We start from the raw sequence: 20,491 nt of genomic DNA, 5'->3' as shown, positions 1-20,491 counted from the left end.
TGCTCTCTCTCAGCGGGAGGCAGTCGCCATGGGACACAGCCACTGGCGCCTGATGCGAGATTCTTGCAGCACACCGGGTGGGCAGATTCGTAGCCGCTCAGATGGGGACTATTCTCCATCCAAGCCGCTCAGATGGGGACTATTCTCCATCCAAGCCGCTTACGAAGGCCCGCCGTATGGCTGAGACAGCCTCCACCTCAGCAGGTCATCCATGAGGATCATCTCATGGAATGTACAGGGCCTTGGCGGCGCACACTATGTACGCTATCGTGGATGCTTGAGACAGGAGCTTCAGAGATGCCTGGTTGGGGGCAATATTGATATTCTGATGATGCAGGAGCACCATTTGAGTGAGAGCAGGATTTAGAGATATGGTTCCGTGATGCCTGGCAGATGGGACACATTTTGGTTTGCAGGGTTTGGCCCCTTGGGTGGGCAGGGAGGAGTATGTATGGTCATTGCAGATGCATGGCGGCAGGCCATTGTGGATCACGGGGTCATTGTGCCTGGTAGAGCACAGTATGTTATTCTGAGGATGCACGATGAGCTCTTTGGCGTGCTCAATGTCTATGCACCCAACCATGCTAGTGCCAGAGCAGAGTTATGGGGTGGCGTCCCAGCTGAGCTAGGCATGCCAGGAGGTTAGGGAGGCAGAGGAGCAGAGACATGAGTTCTACTATCATCGCCAGGCCTCACAGTGGACACAGCTTGGTGATAGAGTGACTGGGGAGTTCTTTGAGATTACCGGACCCCGCCATGCTCGAGCAGGTGTACGCCAGTTCAGGGGACAGGATGGCTCGTTAGCCACTGAGCTCGGGGAGATTAGAGCCATTGCCATTGAGTTCTATAGAGACCTGCTCTCAGCGGAGCCAGCCACCCCCACGGAGGCACGTGATGCTTGCAGACAGACTGTGTGGGCCCATGTACAGAGGAGGGTCACAGATCGTATGCGCATAGTTCTGGGTGAGCCTCTTTCAGAGGATGAGCTTGTTGAGGCTTTGAGGGTCCTTCCGCGCCATAGTTGCCCTGGGGAGGACGGATTGACGCCTGCCTTTTTTATGCACTATTGGGACATTTTGGGGCAGGCCTCCGCAGGGGCTTTCAGTATGTTTTGGACACTGGGGTGATGCCACATAGCTTTTCAGAGGGCTTGATCTTTCTTATCCCCAAGGGGGAGGGAGTGTCTGATGATATTCGGCAGTGGAGACCTATTACGATCCTCAATACTGTCTACAAGGTCCTGGCCAAGGCCTTGAGTTTTCCTTAAGGAGTTGATTCATGCTACCCAGATAGGATTCGTCAAGGAGCGCAGTATCCTTGACAACATTTTCACCTTCTGGGAGGTGACGGCCCGAGCTAGATTTCTCGACGAGGACCTGGTCGTTATGCTTCTTGATTTTGAGAAGGCATACGATAGAGTCGATTGGGGTTTCCTAGAGGGCACTATGCTTCGCCTGGGTTTTGAGCCAATCTGGATTCGAGGGGTGGCGGCTCTATATTCCACAGCTCGTAGCCAGGTGCTGATGGCAGGAGGACGGGGGCCGAGTTTTGAGTTGACCAGATCAGTCTGTCAGGGGTGCCCTCTCGCCCCGTTTCTTTTTCTCTTCTTTGCTGAGGCTATGAGCATGTATCTGACAACAGAGGAGGTTAGTTTGAGAGGACTCCAGCTCCCAGTCCGGGGTGAGGACGTGCTCGATTCTGAGTTTGCTGATGACACGAGATTATTTTTGCATGGCCAGGAGGCCAATCTTCAGAGGGCAGAGCAGTCGCTACAGGTTTTTGGTGCAGCTTCGGGAGCATTGATCAATTGGAGCAAGACAGTGGCCTTTTGGATCAGTATCGCTCCCACTCCGGCATGGAGCCCAGACCCGGGTTTTAGATGGATTCCTCCTGGCACAGCAGTGCGGTATTTGGGATGCCAGATTGGACTTGATTTGTCACCTGAGCAGCAGATCGCCCCGCTTCTTCTGAGCATTCGGAAGAAGCTTTTGTATTGGAGTACAGCTCGGCTATCCTTGGCTGGGAGGGTGGTGGTGACAAATCAGGTGCTTTTAGCGACCATGTGGTACATCACGTCTTGCTGGATCTTCTCGAGCTCTTGCATCAGCCAGGTACAGAGGCTGATCAGGAACTTTCTTTGGTCTGGGCGGGACGGTCAGCCAGCCCGGGCTAAGGTTGCTTGGGCAGTTATTACTCTTCCGCTGGCCCAGGGGGGCTTGGGCATTATAGATCCAGTTGATCAGAGTAGAACCTTATTGGGGAAGCTTATTGTTCGGGGCCTGCTTCCAGGTGCTGAGCCTTGGAAGGAGCTTCTTTTTCAGCGACTGCAGGCTAGGGCTCCTCCAGCAGGGGGCACTTGGGCACCAGAGATACGATGGATCTTCATAGAGATGAGGAGGACAGGCCTCAGTAGAGGATGGGAAGACAGATTTGCCTTGAGCATCCTGCGAACTTGGGAGCTGCTGAGACCGGGGCTTTCTCAGGGACCTCCTACTTGTGATGAGGAGCGGGCCAGACAGCCGCTCATCTGGAGCCTTGCAGTATGCACTGAGCAGGGTCATATGCTGGGTTCTCGGCCTCGTCTAGCCTGGGGACCATTGGCGGTAGGCCCAGCACGCAGTTTTGGAGATTGGCAGGCCTTCTGCAGTCTCCCAGAGGAGGTCCAGGTGGAGAGGCTGAGTCACTTCAGAGGGGGGCTGATTATGAGGGATGACATTCAGGAGGCACTCACTGAGGAGTGGTTCACGCCTTTTGAGCCAACGGCCCCACGGTGGATGGGAGCCTTTACACAGATGGAGATCCTGATTGCTATCAGAGCCTGCACTGAAGATGGTAGATGCCTCTACTATGAGATCCAGGATGAGGGCAGACTTCAGAGAGTGGAGGCGGAGTCGTCTTTGGTTGCAGAGTGCATCTTTCAGAGGATACGGGTAGTGACTGCCGCTTCTCGGAAGTGGCATATTGATCCAGACCCTGCAGATGTGGACTCTGATTGGCGCATTTGGGCATATGCTGCGCGCCCCTCGGCCCGGCTCCAGTGGGACCCTGGCGAGCACGAGTGGCATGATCCTTATGCGTCCCCCGAGGCCACAGAGATTACCTTTTTTCAGTACACTGTTCGGTTGGGGAGGCATATTTTGACTGCGAGGAGGATGGTCTCTCCAGTCGCAGCGGAGCATTGGCGGCTACAGGGACTCTCACAGGAGTTCGTGGAGGATTTTTGGGCCAGGCTTTGGGCTAGTCGACAGGCACGCAGGATCTCGACTTTTTAGTGGGCCACAGGGGCTCTGCAGTTGACACCTGGCTAGTCTACAGTGGTCTTCCGGCGGCCTGTGTCTGATGCGGCCACCCATTGGAGACACAGAGACACTGCCTATGGGACTGTCCATAGGCGCAGCAGATTTGGCTCAGGATGCTGCGCATTTTGGCCCCCCTCTCTCCAGAGGGCATGTATACGTGGAGTGCCGCTGCTTGGTCGACATCGTCAGGGCCTGCTCTGGGATACGAGACGGAGCAGGATAGCCAAGCCATCAGATTCATTAGGGGCCAGCCTCGCCTTGTTCCTTCACCAGATTTCTCGTTCGCCGTGTCATGGGGATAACTCTTTTAACATAAAAATAAATTACTAGAATTCCTCTTTTCCCTAATTTATTAATTAAGCATAAACATAAAATATACATTATATTAGTATTCCAAAAAAAAATTAATTCATTGGAATACATGGATTTCCATTGTCATGGGGATAACTCTTTTAACATAAAAATAAATTACTAGAATTCCTCTTTTCCCTAATTTATTAATTAAGCATTTTCATTATCATGGGGATAACTCTTTTAACATAAAAATAAATTACTAGAATTCCTCTTTTCCCTAATTTATTAATTAAGCATAAACATAAAAATCAAAATTTCCATGATTATAATGAGAACCATTCAATTAATCGCCGTCTGGACACAGGAGAGGGATTTACGATGGGAGCTCCTCAGCAGCCTCACCATTTGGTTCCTTTTGTACTGATCTTTGTACCTTTTTGCACCTAGGGAGAGTCTCCCTAGCTGTCTTGATTGGATCTCTGCTCTGCCTTCTTATGAGCAGGACAGTTTTTTTGTAGCCCAGTGGGCGTTTAAAAAAAAAAAGCTAATGAAAGGATCTTTTCTCGGGGAAAAAAAAAAAAACTGAGCCGGAACATGGGCTATAGAAATGCCAAGCCCACAACATAATCCATATACCTCCGTGTGGGTACTGATTCTTCCCCAAAAACCACGGGTCTTCATGCAATAGAGCTGGTACAGCAAGTACAACTCTCCATTCAGCCGGTATAGCAGGTACAATGGCTGGTACAGCTGGTACAATGGCTGGTACAACCGGTATAGTGGTTGGTACAGCTGGTACAGTGGCTGGTACAGCAAGTACAACAAGTACAAGGATTGGTACAGCCAATACAATGGCTGGTACAGTAGGTACAAAGGCTGGTACAACAAGTACAATGGCTAGAAATCATAATAAATGATTAAATACCCTTGTCTTCAGTATTTCTTCGCGATGGAAGCCTCCAAAACAGTCCCCAACAGCCGGTATTCTTCATGGGCAGCCTTCAAGAGAGAGAGAAAGAGAGTAGCCATCATTAGGGCAGCGTGTAACGGTGGTAGAGGCTAGTGTGCAGCAAGAGAGCCTCCATTAATGAAGAGAGAGGGCTCCAATTTATAGATTTGGGCCTCCCATGAGCTAAAATGGCAAGAGAAGGCTACAATGACAAGTGGAGAGCTGAACAATAGCTGAAGTGACAAGTGTGAGGCCACTTATCTCACTTTGATCCATTTTTTAACAAGTGTCAGGCCACTTGTCTCACTTTGGTCCACTTTCTTGCCACATGTCCCAATCTAAGACATGGGTTCTCCCATAATCTTTACCTCTAAAAATATCCCAACTAGTAGACATTCTGTCATAGGCACTTTGCCAACTATTGGTATCTGCTCAATTCCAGATGTAATGACGCAAACAGAATTTCCATCGGAGTCAGGCCAAAAATAGCAACTCTCCTAAATTTTAGGAGTGTGGTCCTTTGTATTCTAGGATAATCCCCCATTCCCAAAGCTTGTACTTTCCAAATATTTAGACATCCTGGAGTCCACCAGACCCCTTTCATACTGGGAAATGTCCAAGCTGGTGACATCCTCCCCAGCTTCTTAAAAGTTGTCCGCAACTTTAAGTTTCAAGCCATACATTCAAGATATAATCATGTCCCATCAAGTGGGCGAGACGAGACAGTCTCAAAAATCCAATATATTTGAAGAATCCATGTCCCAAAGAAATGGGTGAGACTAAATAAGTCTCCATGATACCAATATCAAAATCATGTCCCAAGATAAATGGGTGAGAATTCCGTGGAAGATATGCTAGACACAGGCACAAGAGCCAATTGTGTCTCAATCACCAATATCAATGAGATAATCATATGCCAATGAAAATCACCAACCAGGTGCTAAGACACTTAAATAGGTGCCATGCAGAAGAAACTAGTGCTTCGCACAGAAACATGTGCTATGCACACAAACTGATGCCATTCAAGAGTACAAACCATGGTGACAGAAAAGCTGGTTCTCCATAGTTCTGGCAATCCTTTCTCCCAATCCCAACAGTTCCCATGTTTTCCCATACAATCCCAACTCTGATCAACAAGCATGGTGTGGAAACAATGAAACACTCACTCCACAATCGCAACACGAATCCATGTGTATGGTGGAGTGTTCATTGAATTGCCCTCTCACAATCCCAACATGAATCCACATGCATGGTGAGATGAACAATGAACCTCTTGGCCTCTGTATGGGGAGATAGTGATTCTAATATGGCATAAAGATAAATAAATCCATGTCCCAAATAAATGGGCGAGACAAAACAGTCCCATAAGTCCAGATATCATAATCCAAGCTCAAAGCACACAAACCTGTGCCAATCCACATGACCCTTGGCATACACATAAGTCCCTTGCCAACCAAGTATCATGTCCACTTTACCACCTGCACTCTGTGTTGGTACTCTGACCACACACCTTGGATGAGAGGTGGGCTCAAGTAACAAGATAAAACAATCACTCGTAGGCATAGATAGTCTGGTGTTCCATAAGCATTTCTGCTACACATAGTTTATAGGCATTTTGGCCACCAATAGTTTGTAGGCATTTCGGCCACCAACTCACACTACCCTCTCAAGTGCCCATGTTCCCTTCCATCTGCTCTCTATTGTTCCACCCAGATATGGTAGAAACAATCTTCAAGAGAGCACGTAGGACAAGAGAACACTACACACGGCATGTTGTGCTCGACACTACCCTCTAAAGTGCCCATGTTCCCTTCCATCTGCTCTCTATTGTTCCACCCACACATGGTAGAAACAATCTTCAAGAGAGCACGTAGGACAAGAGAACACTACACGGCATGTGCTCGACATTACCCTCTGAAGTGCCCATGTTCCCTTCCATCTGCTCTCTATTGTTTCACCCACACATGGTAGAAACAATCTTCAAGAGAGCACGTAGGACAAGAGAACACTACATAGGGTATGTGAACAATGAGTTTCATAAGTGCAATGCATCCCAAATAAAGGGAGCCAAAAAGAATAATCCATAAACTTGAGGATATATCCAAATCCCTAGAAAAGAAGTCCAGGAATCCATAGACCTGTATACCATAACTCTTACCACATACTCCGTGCTAACCACACACCCATGAGTAGAGGTGGACTTTATCCATAAAAGCATCATATCTATGAGATATCCAAAGATTTCTTCTCTATAAACTCAGACAGATTCGTCCATAGAAATTGCTTGTGAAGCCCAATATCTATATAAATCTCATCCAAGAAAGAAATCTCCATAGATATAATCCATCCCAATAAAGGGAGCCATAAACAATGTTTCCCTAAAACCATCTCAAGGCAAACAACAACACCTTTCTCCTTGCATAGCTATACAAGGGTTAGTGAACATCAAAAAAACACTTCATAGCAAAAGCACTAACTTTGCAAACTCAAAGTATACTTAGCTTTTCTTTGCGAGGCTGGTCATGAAGCCAAAAGAAATATCTCGTCACCATATCCTTAAGATATCCTGAGATATATCTCCATATAGCTTGCCTGTAAGCTTGATAATATAATCCTTAATATCCATATGGAAAGAGTGCTAAATGTGTGCACATAAAGTCAACTCCATACTTCCAAGATAAAATTTTGTGAATTCATAAATCCTTAGATCAACAAGCTGTCTACTGCTCGTGCTCTTGCTTCATAAGCTATGAAGCGGCTGGCAATGCTTAACAGCAATGATGGTAAGTGTGGTCCCCAAGAAAGCCTTATTGATAGAAGGAAGCCTCCGCTTCCAAGAAAGCCTATGCTTTGATGCCAATGTAACTCGCGGTGGCACCATCCCTGGAGAACTCCCAAATGTCATCATCCAAAATAGAAAAGGGAGACTGTCCGCTAGGTGATGCATACACTGATGTACTAGGAGCAAAATAGCATATAGCAATGTAGAGATATCTGCCCGTCTCTGCCCTCAGTCTAACCCACATGTACCTAGCCTGCTCATCTCTGCGGACTATATGTATCAGTGGCTGCAGCTCCTCTCTAAACAATACTGCCACTCCTCCTGAGCCCAGTCCTCTATGCTCTAAATGAGTCTCCTGTCTACAAGCTGTCTCCCATCGGTATCCACTAACATGTGGCATGGATTGTCCAGGAGCCTGATGCGTCTCAGAGTAGAAGATGATGTCCCTCCCAGTGAAACTATCCTCAAAAGCGCCTACATCAAGGCGTAGAGATCATTACAATTCCAAGTAGCAACTTCTCGCGCCGTCATGAAGAGCGCCTCTCCATAATCACCACTCTACCATCTCTATAGAAGGCCACTTTAGAGAGAGAGAGAGAGAGAGAGAGAGAGAGAGAGAGAGAGCTTTCAATGCTTGTAGAAGGCTAAAATGAGACTAATAGGAGCAATACAAGTATAGGGTTGTAATAATTACTCACTTGGAGTACCACTGTGAAATGACATGATGCGTAATTGTTGACAGTGACAACAACCTAATTCTATGAAGGGAATCATCACAGTTATTTGCTAAAATTATAGTGACTATCACTTAATTACCTAAAGGGAATGGAAAAAGTTTGTTTCTGTAGTCAGCGATTTTTACTCACAGTTTTTATTATGAACCAGCTTTGTCAATTGCGCACCCAGTTTCTCAGCAAAGAAGCACAAGAGAAAGTTTGGGAAGATCAACATGAATGGGCGGCTGACAAGTTGTATTCCTTGTGTTCTGAACTTGGAGGTTTCTTTCTAAAGGTGCATTCCATATCTTCTAAAAAAGTAATGTATGCATGTGTATATATGTATGAATGGATATGTGTGTATGAGTGTGTGTGTGTGTGTGTGTGTGTGTGTGGCATGGGGATTACATTTGGATAAGATAACTGCAGCTAGCATGTATAACCATTTGCTTCCACCACCTTGGATTCACGTGCATGGCAACACTCTATGGGGTATGCAAAGAGTGAAAGATGGTGGAAAAAACACCTCTGGGGTATATGGAAAAGTAAGCTGCCTTTAAAGCAAATGGAAGATGAGAAACAATGCTATGTTTAGGCAGACACCTCTAGAGGCATATGCTTAAAGTACTTTAAAGTTTAAGATGAATTTGCGACAATCCCTCCATGACTGCTTACAGTTGGAGGACATTGCTTTTAGCTAGTTCGAGGTGTTTTTCCACTGCTTCTGAAGTTCTTTTTTGAAGATGGACTTATCTTGAGTTCATCTCCTATGTTGAAACTTATACATAATTCATTGTTAATAGAAGCATGGTTTTCAAAAAAAGTGTGTGTGTGTGTGTGTGTGTGTGAATGTATATGTTCCTATTTATATATGTATGTGTGTGTGAATGTAATGTATGAGAAATATGAGGATTTATGTACCAAACATCTTAGCGTGCAGGTAGCCCAGCTGATAGGTAAACCAGACTTGGCCCCTGATGCGTGGGTGAGGAAGCTGGTGACACTTTGTGATGCTGCACCTGCAACACCATTTTCTACTGTGAAGTGTGTTCTCGAGCAGGAATTGGGCCTGACAACAGAAGAGTTATTTGAGGAATTTCACACGAATCCAATTGGCTCTGCATCTGTGGCCCAGGTTCATTCCTGTGTTTTTTGGAAATTTAATGTGAAAAATTATGTTGGAATTGAATATGGAAAAGCAATTTTGGTTTCCTGGTGAAAAGAAGGAATAGAACTTCTGTGATGATACTATGAAATGATGAAAATTTGTGTTTTATGCTAACTTCTGTGTAATTGCTCAGGTTCACCGTGCAAGGATCAAGGGTGCCAAAAATGACATAGCAGTGAAGGTGTGGCCTTTTAATTTTATTTTAATGCAGAGAAAGTAGTGAACACGCATGCACATAGGCGAGGTAGGGGTTTCAGAATATAGGAAATGGTAAAGATTGTGTTAGTGTAGGTCTCTCTGGAGCCATGCTCAAGGCGAATGCCCCTGCGTCTCATCCTCGGTGCTTGCCAACATTCTAGAAGAACAGTGTCAGGGGTGTTTGGCTCTGGTTTCCTCATCTCCTCTGGCCCCTCACAACGCTCTCTCTATGCTTTTATATCTCATGCAGGAATAGTGTCGTGGAAGAGGGCCAAAACCTCTAGGGAGTGGAAAACAGTCTTTATTATGCTGGTCATCACAGAATGGTGTCATGCATGTCACAGAGCTCAGAGTTTTCTTGTGTCTTGCCAATCATGCCTCTGTTGCCGGTTTCATTGGGCCTGAGATACTCCTAAGTATGTGCATTCCACAACCAATGACCTTCTCATACTGCAGCCCACTTTCCCTCACCCTCCACACCTATCGATCTCTGGAACTGTACAACACAGCAATATAGCCTCAGTTCTTTGTTTCTCCTCCTCAATGATGGATTTGGGTGTGAAGGTATGGTCCTGCAAGGAGTGAACTTGCCGAAATCTTATCTAGTGACAGGAGCCTGCTTCTTAGACAGGATTTTTTCTGCGGAACTTTATGAACTTTATGATGGATAGGCCCCTCAGAGAACATGTGATCTATTTTGATGGTGTCAAAAAATATCAAGATTAGTGCAAGAACCCTTTAATAAACACTTTTAAGTAAGGGTGAAGGAGAGAGACCAATGGGTGCATAGCCTAGCGGTGTGGGTTTGTGGCTGGGAAGGGGGTTGTCTCGAGTTCAAATCCCCACCCAAAAAAAAGCCCTTCATGATGGGAACATGACCCAATACATATTTAAACTTGTAACTCCCCAAACACTGCATGTCATGTGCATACCCATTTAGAGATGCCCATGAAGATGTCCTACCCAGGCAGCCACCTTCTGGGCAGGACCAAAGCCCGTGCTTGGGCCAATTGATTGCAGTTTATTATGGCCCCACATAAACTCTCAAAGCAAACATGTATTGACATCCTCAAAGGCAAAAATCTCGCCATCTAGCCCAAAACTGGTCCAAATTTACCCCAAACCCTTGGTCACAACCCAAGTCACACCAACAACCAACTCTGGTTAAAGCTATACCCTAAATAAATGGAATTGGTTCTACATGGTCAAAAACATGTATAAATATGTTAAATTGTCATAATTCATGCGCAAGGTTGGAGAGGCCTTGTGTTTGTTAGCTTTGCAGCTCAAGATCCCCTAGAAAGTAACTCGGACAGTTTTTCTGATGGGTAAAGTTGCCTCTCTTGTTTTACCATCCTTCTCATTCTTTTGCCTCTGCCTTGCTTTTTGGGTTTTTGTATTGCCTTTTGGGTCTACATTCATTAGAATCAAGGCATAGTAGACTCATAATGACTGTCTCAACAAGTTCTTCAAATCAACTGGAATATTTTCAATGATTTACTGGCTTCCTGCTTCTCTTGAGTCCCTTAAGTCATGGCTGGTGACACCAAAAATTTGTCTATTGTGCATATGAACAAAAGATCTATGCTACGAGAAAGAGGGTCTATGAGACTAAAGTAATACATCAAGAGTATATCTATCATGCACATTGGCATGTGATCATGTAAGAAGAACTGAATGAATAATTCATAATAGAATTGTAAATCTGTGACCGTAAAAACTAGATACAAGGGTAGCCTGATACAATCGCACATGGCTCTGTAAGAGAAGAACTATAAATACCTGTGTAGCATCTGCCCATATGAGAGAGAGAGAGAGAGAGAGAGAGAGAGAGAGAGAGAGAGAGAGAGAGAATTCACATGCAAACAGGTTCAACATCCTGGTGTTGAGGAATTGATGATGACTGACATTCGTAATCTTAGAGCCTTTGCTGCTTTCGTGCAACGGTTTGATATGAAGTTTGATATGCTGTCGGTCATTGATGAGCTAGAAGATCAGGCATGCTCTGCAATCCTCTGATGTAACTTCTAAAATTTGTAGATAGCTATTTTGATTCAATTTTGTAACTTTTATATATTTCTGACACAAAAATAATCTGTTGAATGTAGACAAGTACCAGTTTCTTAAGGCTTATCAACATTCAATCCAATTATAAATTGGGCCCTCTTAAGAACCAATATCTAGTCTTTAGCTTAAGCTTATATAGTGGCAATGTGTATGAACCTTCCCTTAGGCAGAATGTGTGTGTGTATTAGATTTTATCTTGTGTGTGATGTAGACCTTTTATTTTTGTATGGTCCTCATGGCCTTATCTTTTGTACTTCAAAGGCTATTTAATAGCCCCCGTCTAATGAGAATGTGTGCATCCTGATTTGTGTCCACAAATCCCTTCACTCTCTCTCTTGGTGTCGACTCCCACCTCCTCTCTCATGCATCTTCACTTCACCACTCTCTCTGTTCACGAACAGTTGGTATCAGAGCTGCCGCCGACCTGCTTGACTGTGTCGCTACCAGTTTGGTGTGGACAAGGCATCAAATGAAGTACAGATTTTGTTGGATTTTATCCAATATTATTTGTCCAAGCAGCTTGCCGACAGCAACATGTGCTGGCCGACCAGCCCCTCTCAGCATATATATAGCATCCCTCATAACTCAGCAAAGGCATTCAGTTCATTTAGCATTTCATAAGTCTGGCATCAGTAGAAGTTATGTAGAAGGGGCCAAGGGTCAACCCCTTGGGGCTGACCAAGGCCCACACATGTACAAGCTTTTATGCAACCTTTGTGTACCATATATAAATACAGAAAACCTTGACACCAATCTCTCTCTTCTTCTTTGTCCTCTGTCTTAATCATGTGTTAATCAGCATCAATGTTCTTAATCAGGCTTAGGGTTGTGGATTAGTATAGCAAGGCCTCCGCGCATGCAACATTGGTATCAGAGCATTTAGGCTCAACCCACTAAGCATTGTCCCAACAAGGAAGGTGCACAATTCCAGCAAAAAGGATGCAATAGGGTAGCAGATGGAGTGGTATGCAATAGGCAAAGCCAAAGGAAGCATTCCCTGAGGGTATGTACGTAGAACCAGTACATCATTAAGCTTTTAGATCAGTTCGAAAGGCCTAGCATCAGGCATGATCATTTCTAGTAGATGACCCACCCCTTTGTTAAGGGTAAGGGAAAGCAGGCATGGGGACAGCAGTGGAACAAATGCTCAGTTCTTCAGCAAGATTTGGAAGTGGAGATCAGGAGTGAAGGTGTTCATATAAAAAGATCAGTCAAAGTCAAAGTCAGTTAAGTAGAAGTCAAGTCAATAGCAGTCCAGGGAGGAAGGATGACAGAATGTCTACCCCATCATTAAGTTTAGTAGAAGGGAATGTCATGTGCATGCCCGTGCCATGGCTAATCCTCTGCATGAATATTTTAATCCTGATCAGTTAAATCAGCATTTAGGACAGCAGTAGCATAAGCATCATCATCTACAGCATCATCTTCATCATCATCATCATCAAGCATCATCGACAGCAATATCATCATGTGGAGGGTCTAGATGACCTGTTGGCAGCCAGCAGGTGAACTAGGCATTAGTTGGCAACATTATGGTGAAGACTAGTTTGGTGTGGTGTGGACAAGGCATTAAATGAAGTATAGCTTTTGTGGGATTTTATCCAATATTATTTGTCCAAGCAGCTGGCCGATAGCAGCATGTGTTGGCCAACCAGCCCCTCTCAGCATATGTATAGCATCCCTCATAATTCAGCAAAGGCATTCAGTTCATTCAGCATTTCATAAGTCTAGCATCAGTAGAAGTTATGTAGAAGGGGCCAGGGGTCAACCCCTTGGGGATAACCAAGGCCCACACATGTTCAAGCTTTTATGCAACCTTTTTGTACCATATATAAATACAAAAGACCCTGACACCAATCTCTCTCCTCTGTCTTAATCGTGTTAATCAGCATCAATGTTCTTAATCAAGCTTAGGGTTGTAGATTAGTACAGCAAGGCTTCCGCACATGCGACATCAGGACAAAGAGATTTTGCATCAAACACAGAGTTTGGGATAAATATTAACATTCAGTTCTTACATTTACCTTTGGTTATCTTTCAACTGAGAGAGCTTTGACTTAAAAGGGATTTTACATTCTGTTGCACCATTCCGGAGTTTCTTAACTCATTCAGTAACTCAGCCTCCAAGTACACTCACGAGATCTGAATGTGCACATTCCGGGATTCTAGCAATCCATCTCCGAGCACTTTAGTTTCTAGGTGCTCTCAGCCTTCTTTAATAAGTTTTGGTACCCTCAGTTTTTCAGTCTTCTTGACACTTTCTTACCTCTTGGAGGTCCCCGCACTAGGGGATTCTTCCGATCAAGAGAGTTTGCATTTTGCCTGGGTGATTATCCAAGATTATTGGATTTCTTACAGTTGAGGACTGGTTGGATGGCACCAACTTTAGCTTGTGGATTTTTATGCTCTGGAATATCCTCGTTGCCAGAGTTTTGTGGGAGATTGTCTCTGGCAGTGAGCCTCAACCGTTCCGTCAAGTTTCTAACTAGCCAACTACTCCATAGACATCATTAGGAGAGGTAGTGGCAGGTGCAACGGGAGCTCCCTCTCAGAAATCCCCTCAAACCGAAGACCAACGACGGTGGGATGCTTGAGATGCACATGCCCTTGCCCTTGCCGTTATCTCCATCTTAGTCAAACACACCATCATCCCACACATTCGGTCTTGCAAGACATTTTAGCTTGCAAGGGAAGTTTTGGTGTCTATGTACCAAGCTCACAAACAATGAGGCTTAGGTGATGTACCTCAAGCGTGAGATAGATAACACTTGCATAAATGAAGGAACATGAGTCACCGATTATCTGACAAAGATCAAAGACCTCTATTATGAGGAGTAAATTCATGGAATATATATATTCCCAGGTTTTCTATTTATTATGGATTGGAGTTAATCCATGGAATATATATTTCCACGTTAGCCACTTTTATGAATTCTCCTAGACGGGTTTGGATTGGGACACCTTTCTAAATCTGGGCGATTGTAGCTTACTTTAAGTGTACGCGGGTGACATAGCTGCGAGGGGTTTCATGAAACGCGTTTCATGAGCGTTTCAAGAATGTTTCTTTCAAATCCCAAACATTTCAAAAACGTTTCATACAAAAGGGGATGTACAAGTCCCAAAATTTATATATAAATTTATAATATGTTGCCTTCCCTGCAAAACAATATTAAACATACATCATTTACATATTAAAACATGGTTACAAGTTAAAACTAAAGAATCTGGGTAAAAAACACTTAAATCGTATAGTTCCGAGGTGGATACGAATGAAATGCGTTTCATTCATATGAAACATTTATGAAATGTTTCGTTTCATTTAAACTGAATGAAACACGTTTCATTGCAACTATGGCGGGTGAATCCGTACATGCATGGGAGTATTGATTGCAGCGTCTTGATGATATGAAGTTTTGTATGGTTGTTTATTTTTAATCAATTAATGTATTAATTGAATGGTTAGTTGATGCAAGTGCAGTTCATTGGACCGGATACTGGAGGCAAGCTGGTGTTGGTAATAAGGAATACCTTGAGATGACCAATTTTGAATGTCGACGAATAATATTCGATTTTGTGACAAGAAGCACCATTAATTTATTTTGGGCGCCATTCATATTTATTAGCAATGTGTATATATTCTTGGGACATGTGAAAGCTCCCTTGTGTATATTTGATTTTTCAAGATATGTGCACTTTTTTAAGGATCAAGGCTTACACCTATTTTTAAAGAAGTCTAGCTTGCATGCTCAAGAAAGCTATTTTTGAAGTAAGCTACGTTTGAAGAAAGCTATTCTTGAAGAAGTCGACACATTTGTAAAATATACCATTTTGAGCCCCAAAGGTTATCCCATTAAATATTCTTAAGTACACCAAGAGAGAGAGTGGGCTCACTCTTGTGTGGGGGCAAATTGGACCTAATATTGTGTCACTACTATCACGGTCAACTCTAGCGAACAAGCCTTCCAAGTCAAAGATAAAGACAAATCCAAAGATACTTTCAAGAAGAAGAAAGGGAAGTGTCACTACTGTCACAAGGAGGGACATTTCATTAATGAATGCAGGAAGCAGATCGCTAGCAAGCGGAGGAAAGAACAAGCCAATTCAACAAAGGGGAGAAGTAGAACAACGCAAACATGGTAATTGATACTTCGGGGATTTGTTGAATATGTTTAGTGGCAATGTGTATAAACTTTCTCTTAGGCAGAATATCTGTGTGGTGTGTGAATACACCCATGTGTGTAAGTGTGTGTGAATTGGTAGCAAATTAGAATCCAACTACAGCCCATGAGAATGTGTTACATGACTCTCAACATGGTAGAATGGAAGATTGGATACTACAAAGACAGGAGACACTAGTTTTATTAAAATTTCTTTTTCACACATGACTGCAGCATCTACAGATTGATCATTCCACGGCCTTGGTTCTTGGAGCATGCAAACATGTTATGGCATATGAATATGTAGCAAAATGGTGGAAACAAACTTTGCAGAAAGTATGGAAAAGCAAGTTGCCACTAAAACAAGTATTCTTTTGGAGATGTTTTGCAGGAGTACGCTGTATTGACACACTGGAATTGCATCCCTCCATCTCTCCTTTCAAATGTCCAATTGAGTTTGCATGTAGGTCCCATCGTGAGCATCCCTTGTGTCCATAATGAAACTGGTGTCAAACGAGGTGATACACATAGTATGACGAGTATAGTTTCTAAGGTATGGTACATTAGAAACCTTGCAATTTTCTCACTCACATACACACATATGCATACATGCATACATGCATACACATACATACACACACACATACATGAGTATTGTACATATTGTATGTGTGTATGCATGCATGCATGCATGTATGTATGTATGTATGTGTATAGTACCTCTCCTTTGGGGTATCAAAACTTTCAAAAAACCTATATTGTTCACACGTTTCTAAAGGTTCTGACAACCCTACTTGTGTCTAAACTCTTGCCTTGCAAATGGGCTTGCTTAATGTTGCATGTGCAGAAGCCTTCTTCTATGATCCAACCATAAGCCTAATTATGGATCACTTGTAGATGCTTAATGAAATGATTAGACAGAGAAGAGAGAGAGAGATGGCTATTGGTATTCAATATATTACTATGTTACAAAAAGATGTATGACTTTACAACTTCATGAGGCCTTTGGCGTGCGCAAAAGGTGGTTGATGCACTTCTGCAGACTAAATGATGACCTTATCCCAAAGGAGGGAAGAGATGATATGTACAAATGATGTCTATTGCTTATATAGGCCTTTGGAGCGTTGGTCGGCCATATGAAAGGCTGTTGGCCTGTTTATATCTCCACGACGACTGGTAGAAAATCGGCATTAAATGCTGCTGCTTTTCACACATGTGGCCCTTGATGTTGTTCATGTTGTCGACTATGCCCATGTTGCTGCTGACTAGGCTGAATGCTCAGAAGACCATGTAAGAGTCTTGCCCTAGGCTACTCTAAGATGCTGTCCTAAACCAGGGAATATGATAAATATGCTAAGATATTGCTATGGCATGGGTGTGCATGTGACATCCCCTCCTACCAAACTTGATGATGGGGTGGATACTCTGACAACCTTCCATCCTCCTTGGACTATTGGCCTTGACTTAGTGCTTCGACTGCCAGACTTTCACACTCTGACTGAACACCGTTCTTTGGTCATCATTTAGTCAGTAGAAGTGATGGTTGGTTGGAAGAGATGATGTGTACAAATGATGTCTATTGCTTATATAGGTCTTTGGAGTGCTGGTTGGCCATATGAAAGGTTGTTCGCCTGTTTATATCTCCACAATTGGTAGAAAATCAGCATTAAATGCTGTCACTTTTCACACGTGTGGCCCTTGATGCTGTTCATGCTGCCGACTGTGCCCATGCTGCTTCTGGGCTAGGTTGAATGCTCATAAGACCATGTAAGAGCCTTGCTCTAGACTACTCTAAGATGCTTTCCTAAACCAGGGAATATGCTGAGATTATGCCATGGCACGTGTGCACGTGACACGTAACTACCCACATCGTGAAATCATCTATGGACACCTCCCTGTCTTATTAGGAAGTCTGCTTGAATGTGACAACACAAGCACATGGGAAGCTGCATGTGTCCCTGGTATGTAGCACATGAATTCATCATTCCTTTCTCTTTCCGGTCTCAACCCACCCACCCAGAAAAGATAGGAAAATAGATCTAATGATTCTCATGCTTGTCAACCATTTAGTTGTTGTCGGTTGATTTGCGTAATTTTTCAGCAGTTGATTGCAGGTTGGGCTTGAGTTTGATTTTGAAAGGGAGGCAAGGTCAATGGACAGAATAGCAGATTCCTTTTCCGCTTACAGTCAGGGAAAGCCACCTCCGGTACTGGTTCCAAGGTCCATTCCACGCTTGGTCACAAGGTTCGGAAAAAGTTGTCGCTTTCTGGTGCTCACTTGTATGTGACGAGTTCACATGGATGTACATTATCCCTTTCATGTTGCAGCAATGCCAGCTTAAAATATGGGGCTGAATATTATTGTTTTCTAGGCGGGTGTTGATTATGCAGTTCATTGAAGGAACTCCAATTCTAAAGCTTGGTGAAGAGATGGCCAAAAGAGGCATCAGTCCCAATGGTGCAATTGCAAGACTTGCCAAAAGGTGTGTTACAAAGCCCTCAGAAATTTCAGAAGAAAAAAGAGCTGGAACATCACATTTAAAGAGAGAGGCTTCTTTTTGTCAACAATAAACACAACTCCTTGTAAATCCATGTTGTGAATGTTTAAGCACATACAGACCCAACGGGTGTATGAGACCAAAAAGTGTTTCATGTGTAAACTGAAGACAATAAACATGAAAACAAAAAAATGCCAAAAGAAAATAGGCCCGCATACTATACAGGTCTTACATGTACAATGAATAGTGAGGCCAATGAAACCAATGGGGCTCATCATATTTCATCCTTCTGTACGCAAGGTCCACTACCTGGGGTGTTGCCACTCTTCGGTGCTGGAATATATCCCAGATTTGGAGCTGAGGGTTATGGGAAGATGGCCTAGATTTTGGAGGGCGAGGGTGTGGGGTTTTCTAGAGGGACTGTGCCCGATCCTTGATAGCTCCACATGTATGAGGTGTAGGAGGAAGGAAAGTAGGGAATGTGTCTCCCATCCTGCATAACGATGATCCACTGTGCTTTAGTGGGCTGGTTGTGCTGAGATAAGTGCTTGGCTAAGCTTAGCTTATAGGTGGCAAAGGCGCCTGCACACAGGAGGGTGCGACAGTGGCAAAGGCAAAGTAGCGCAACAAACAGATAGTCGGTACGAAGGTGGCAACTGGAATGGCGGGAACAATAGTTCGAAGGTGGGCAGCACAGAGTGGAAGTATCTGGTGTCGCCGCTAGGCGAGAGCTAGACGGAGCAACGCACAGTAGTTGTTGAAGGTGGGTCAAGATGCAGTGCGAACAGCTGCAATCGACGTAGAGCATGTTAGAGTCACGCAACAACAACACGCACACCACCCTAGGGCACTGAGCAATGTCGGTGGATGGGATCCCATCTCCTAGCTGCTGCTCCCCTCAAAAACCTAGCTAGAGGAGATATCTATGACAAGGTGCCACCACACCCTAATAATCCACAACAACTTCCAATCATGCGACTACCCGAGAGTAACAATGTGAATATCCACCTCCAACACCCTCCTTCAATTCAAGCACCTCGAACCACAGAGGTGAGGGCCACAGAGGACCACACAGACCCGAGCTTTGATTCCATGTCAAAGTCACGCATCAATAGCACGCACACCACCGCAGGGCACTGAGCAACGTGAATGGCTGAGCCATTTCTCTCCCCAAAAACTCGGCCGGAGAAGATATCTATGACAAGGTGCTACCACACCCTATATATGGCTCTTCGACTTCTCATGCTCTCGCATATAGGATAATCCACCAAAACTTCCAATCATGGGACAACTCGAGAGTAGCTACACGAATTGCCACCTCCAACAAGTAGACACCGGGGCAGGTATTGGCGGCAAGTGGATTGATGCATGATAGGCTCTGATACCATGTTGAAATTCATAGTAGAGCTGCACAAGGGTTTGCAAGTACAATGCTCAGCTATGGAGGTTGAAAGATCTTCATTTCATAGAAGTGTGTGTGCAAAAGAATAGAGAGAGAAGAGAGAGAACAAAGCTCTTAGATAGAGAGTGGAGTACATGACTGAATGATGTGCTAGTTGCTTGATTGATTCAATGAAGTACAAGTACCTCTATAGGTCACAAAGGTTGACCTTCTGACATCATTGCTTATGTCATAGCACACAAATATCTAGATATTATTGATACCCCTCTAAGAGGTGGTTCACACACTAACATAGTGCCACACTCATAAGAGTGGGTTCACACACAGGTAAGACCTTGATTCCGAATAGGAGCCTATGTATACACTTGTTGAATGTAGGCAACTGTCTGAAAAAGGGCATCCACCACTAGGGGAGAAGCTGCAAACTTTGGCAAGACAATGGAATGGGGAACTAATGGTTTGCACCAAATCATTCATGAGTGCATCATCACTTGAAGCCTCTCTACTCTCCTCTAGTCATTCCCTCCTAGATCGGGTCCCCAAAAGGCTTCACCATATGTCACCAATTGGCCGACCATTTGATCCATCTCCAGATTTGTGTCTCGTTCACTTGAGGCCAGACCGGTGTCTCATGTGAAGGGGCCAGTATTTTTGCATAACATGGACGGGAGCTAGACTGGTGCCACACCCTTGTTTTAGCAGGATGGTGTTGTATGGACGGGAGCGAGACTGGTGCCACACCCGTGTGTTAGCAGGATGGTGTCGTATGGACAGGAGCCAGATTGGTTCCACCTGTGTATGACCTGGACTGTGTTCTATCCATGGGATTGTCACGCCATGGAAGAGCCAGTATTTGTGCCGTGTCTTGCCTATGGGACTGTCACTCCATAGGGAGGCTCGTGCCTGGATCTGTGTCTTACCTATGGGACTGTCACTCCATAGGAAGACCGAGATTTATACT

The 20,491-nt window shown here is 44.4% G+C and overlaps 1 protein-coding gene across 2 annotated transcripts in view; it reads left to right on the top strand.

The window, feature by feature from the left end:
* Window positions 1-20,491, top strand: part of LOC147632825 (uncharacterized) — a 49,719-nt gene that overhangs the window by 11,463 nt on the left and 17,765 nt on the right. The window contains exons 2-7 of one of the 2 annotated variants that reach the window (XM_086807709.1): window positions 8,210-8,335; window positions 8,981-9,175; window positions 9,342-9,389; window positions 11,276-11,404; window positions 17,745-17,875; window positions 18,003-18,113. In XM_086807709.1, coding sequence (XP_086663835.1) covers window positions 8,210-8,335; window positions 8,981-9,175; window positions 9,342-9,389; window positions 11,276-11,404; window positions 17,745-17,875; window positions 18,003-18,113 — 740 coding nt within the window. The remainder of the gene's footprint in view (window positions 1-8,209; window positions 8,336-8,980; window positions 9,176-9,341; window positions 9,390-11,275; window positions 11,405-17,744; window positions 17,876-18,002; window positions 18,114-20,491) is intronic. The other variant, XM_086807710.1, reaches the window with a different exon arrangement.

The sequence above is a fragment of the Cibotium barometz genome, chromosome 13, assembly GCF_041138505.1.
Source record: "Cibotium barometz isolate CiBa-2024 chromosome 13, ASM4113850v1, whole genome shotgun sequence".
NCBI classification, from domain to species: Eukaryota; Viridiplantae; Streptophyta; class Polypodiopsida; order Cyatheales; family Cibotiaceae; genus Cibotium; species Cibotium barometz.
This window is presented reverse-complemented; position numbering and strand designations above follow the sequence as displayed.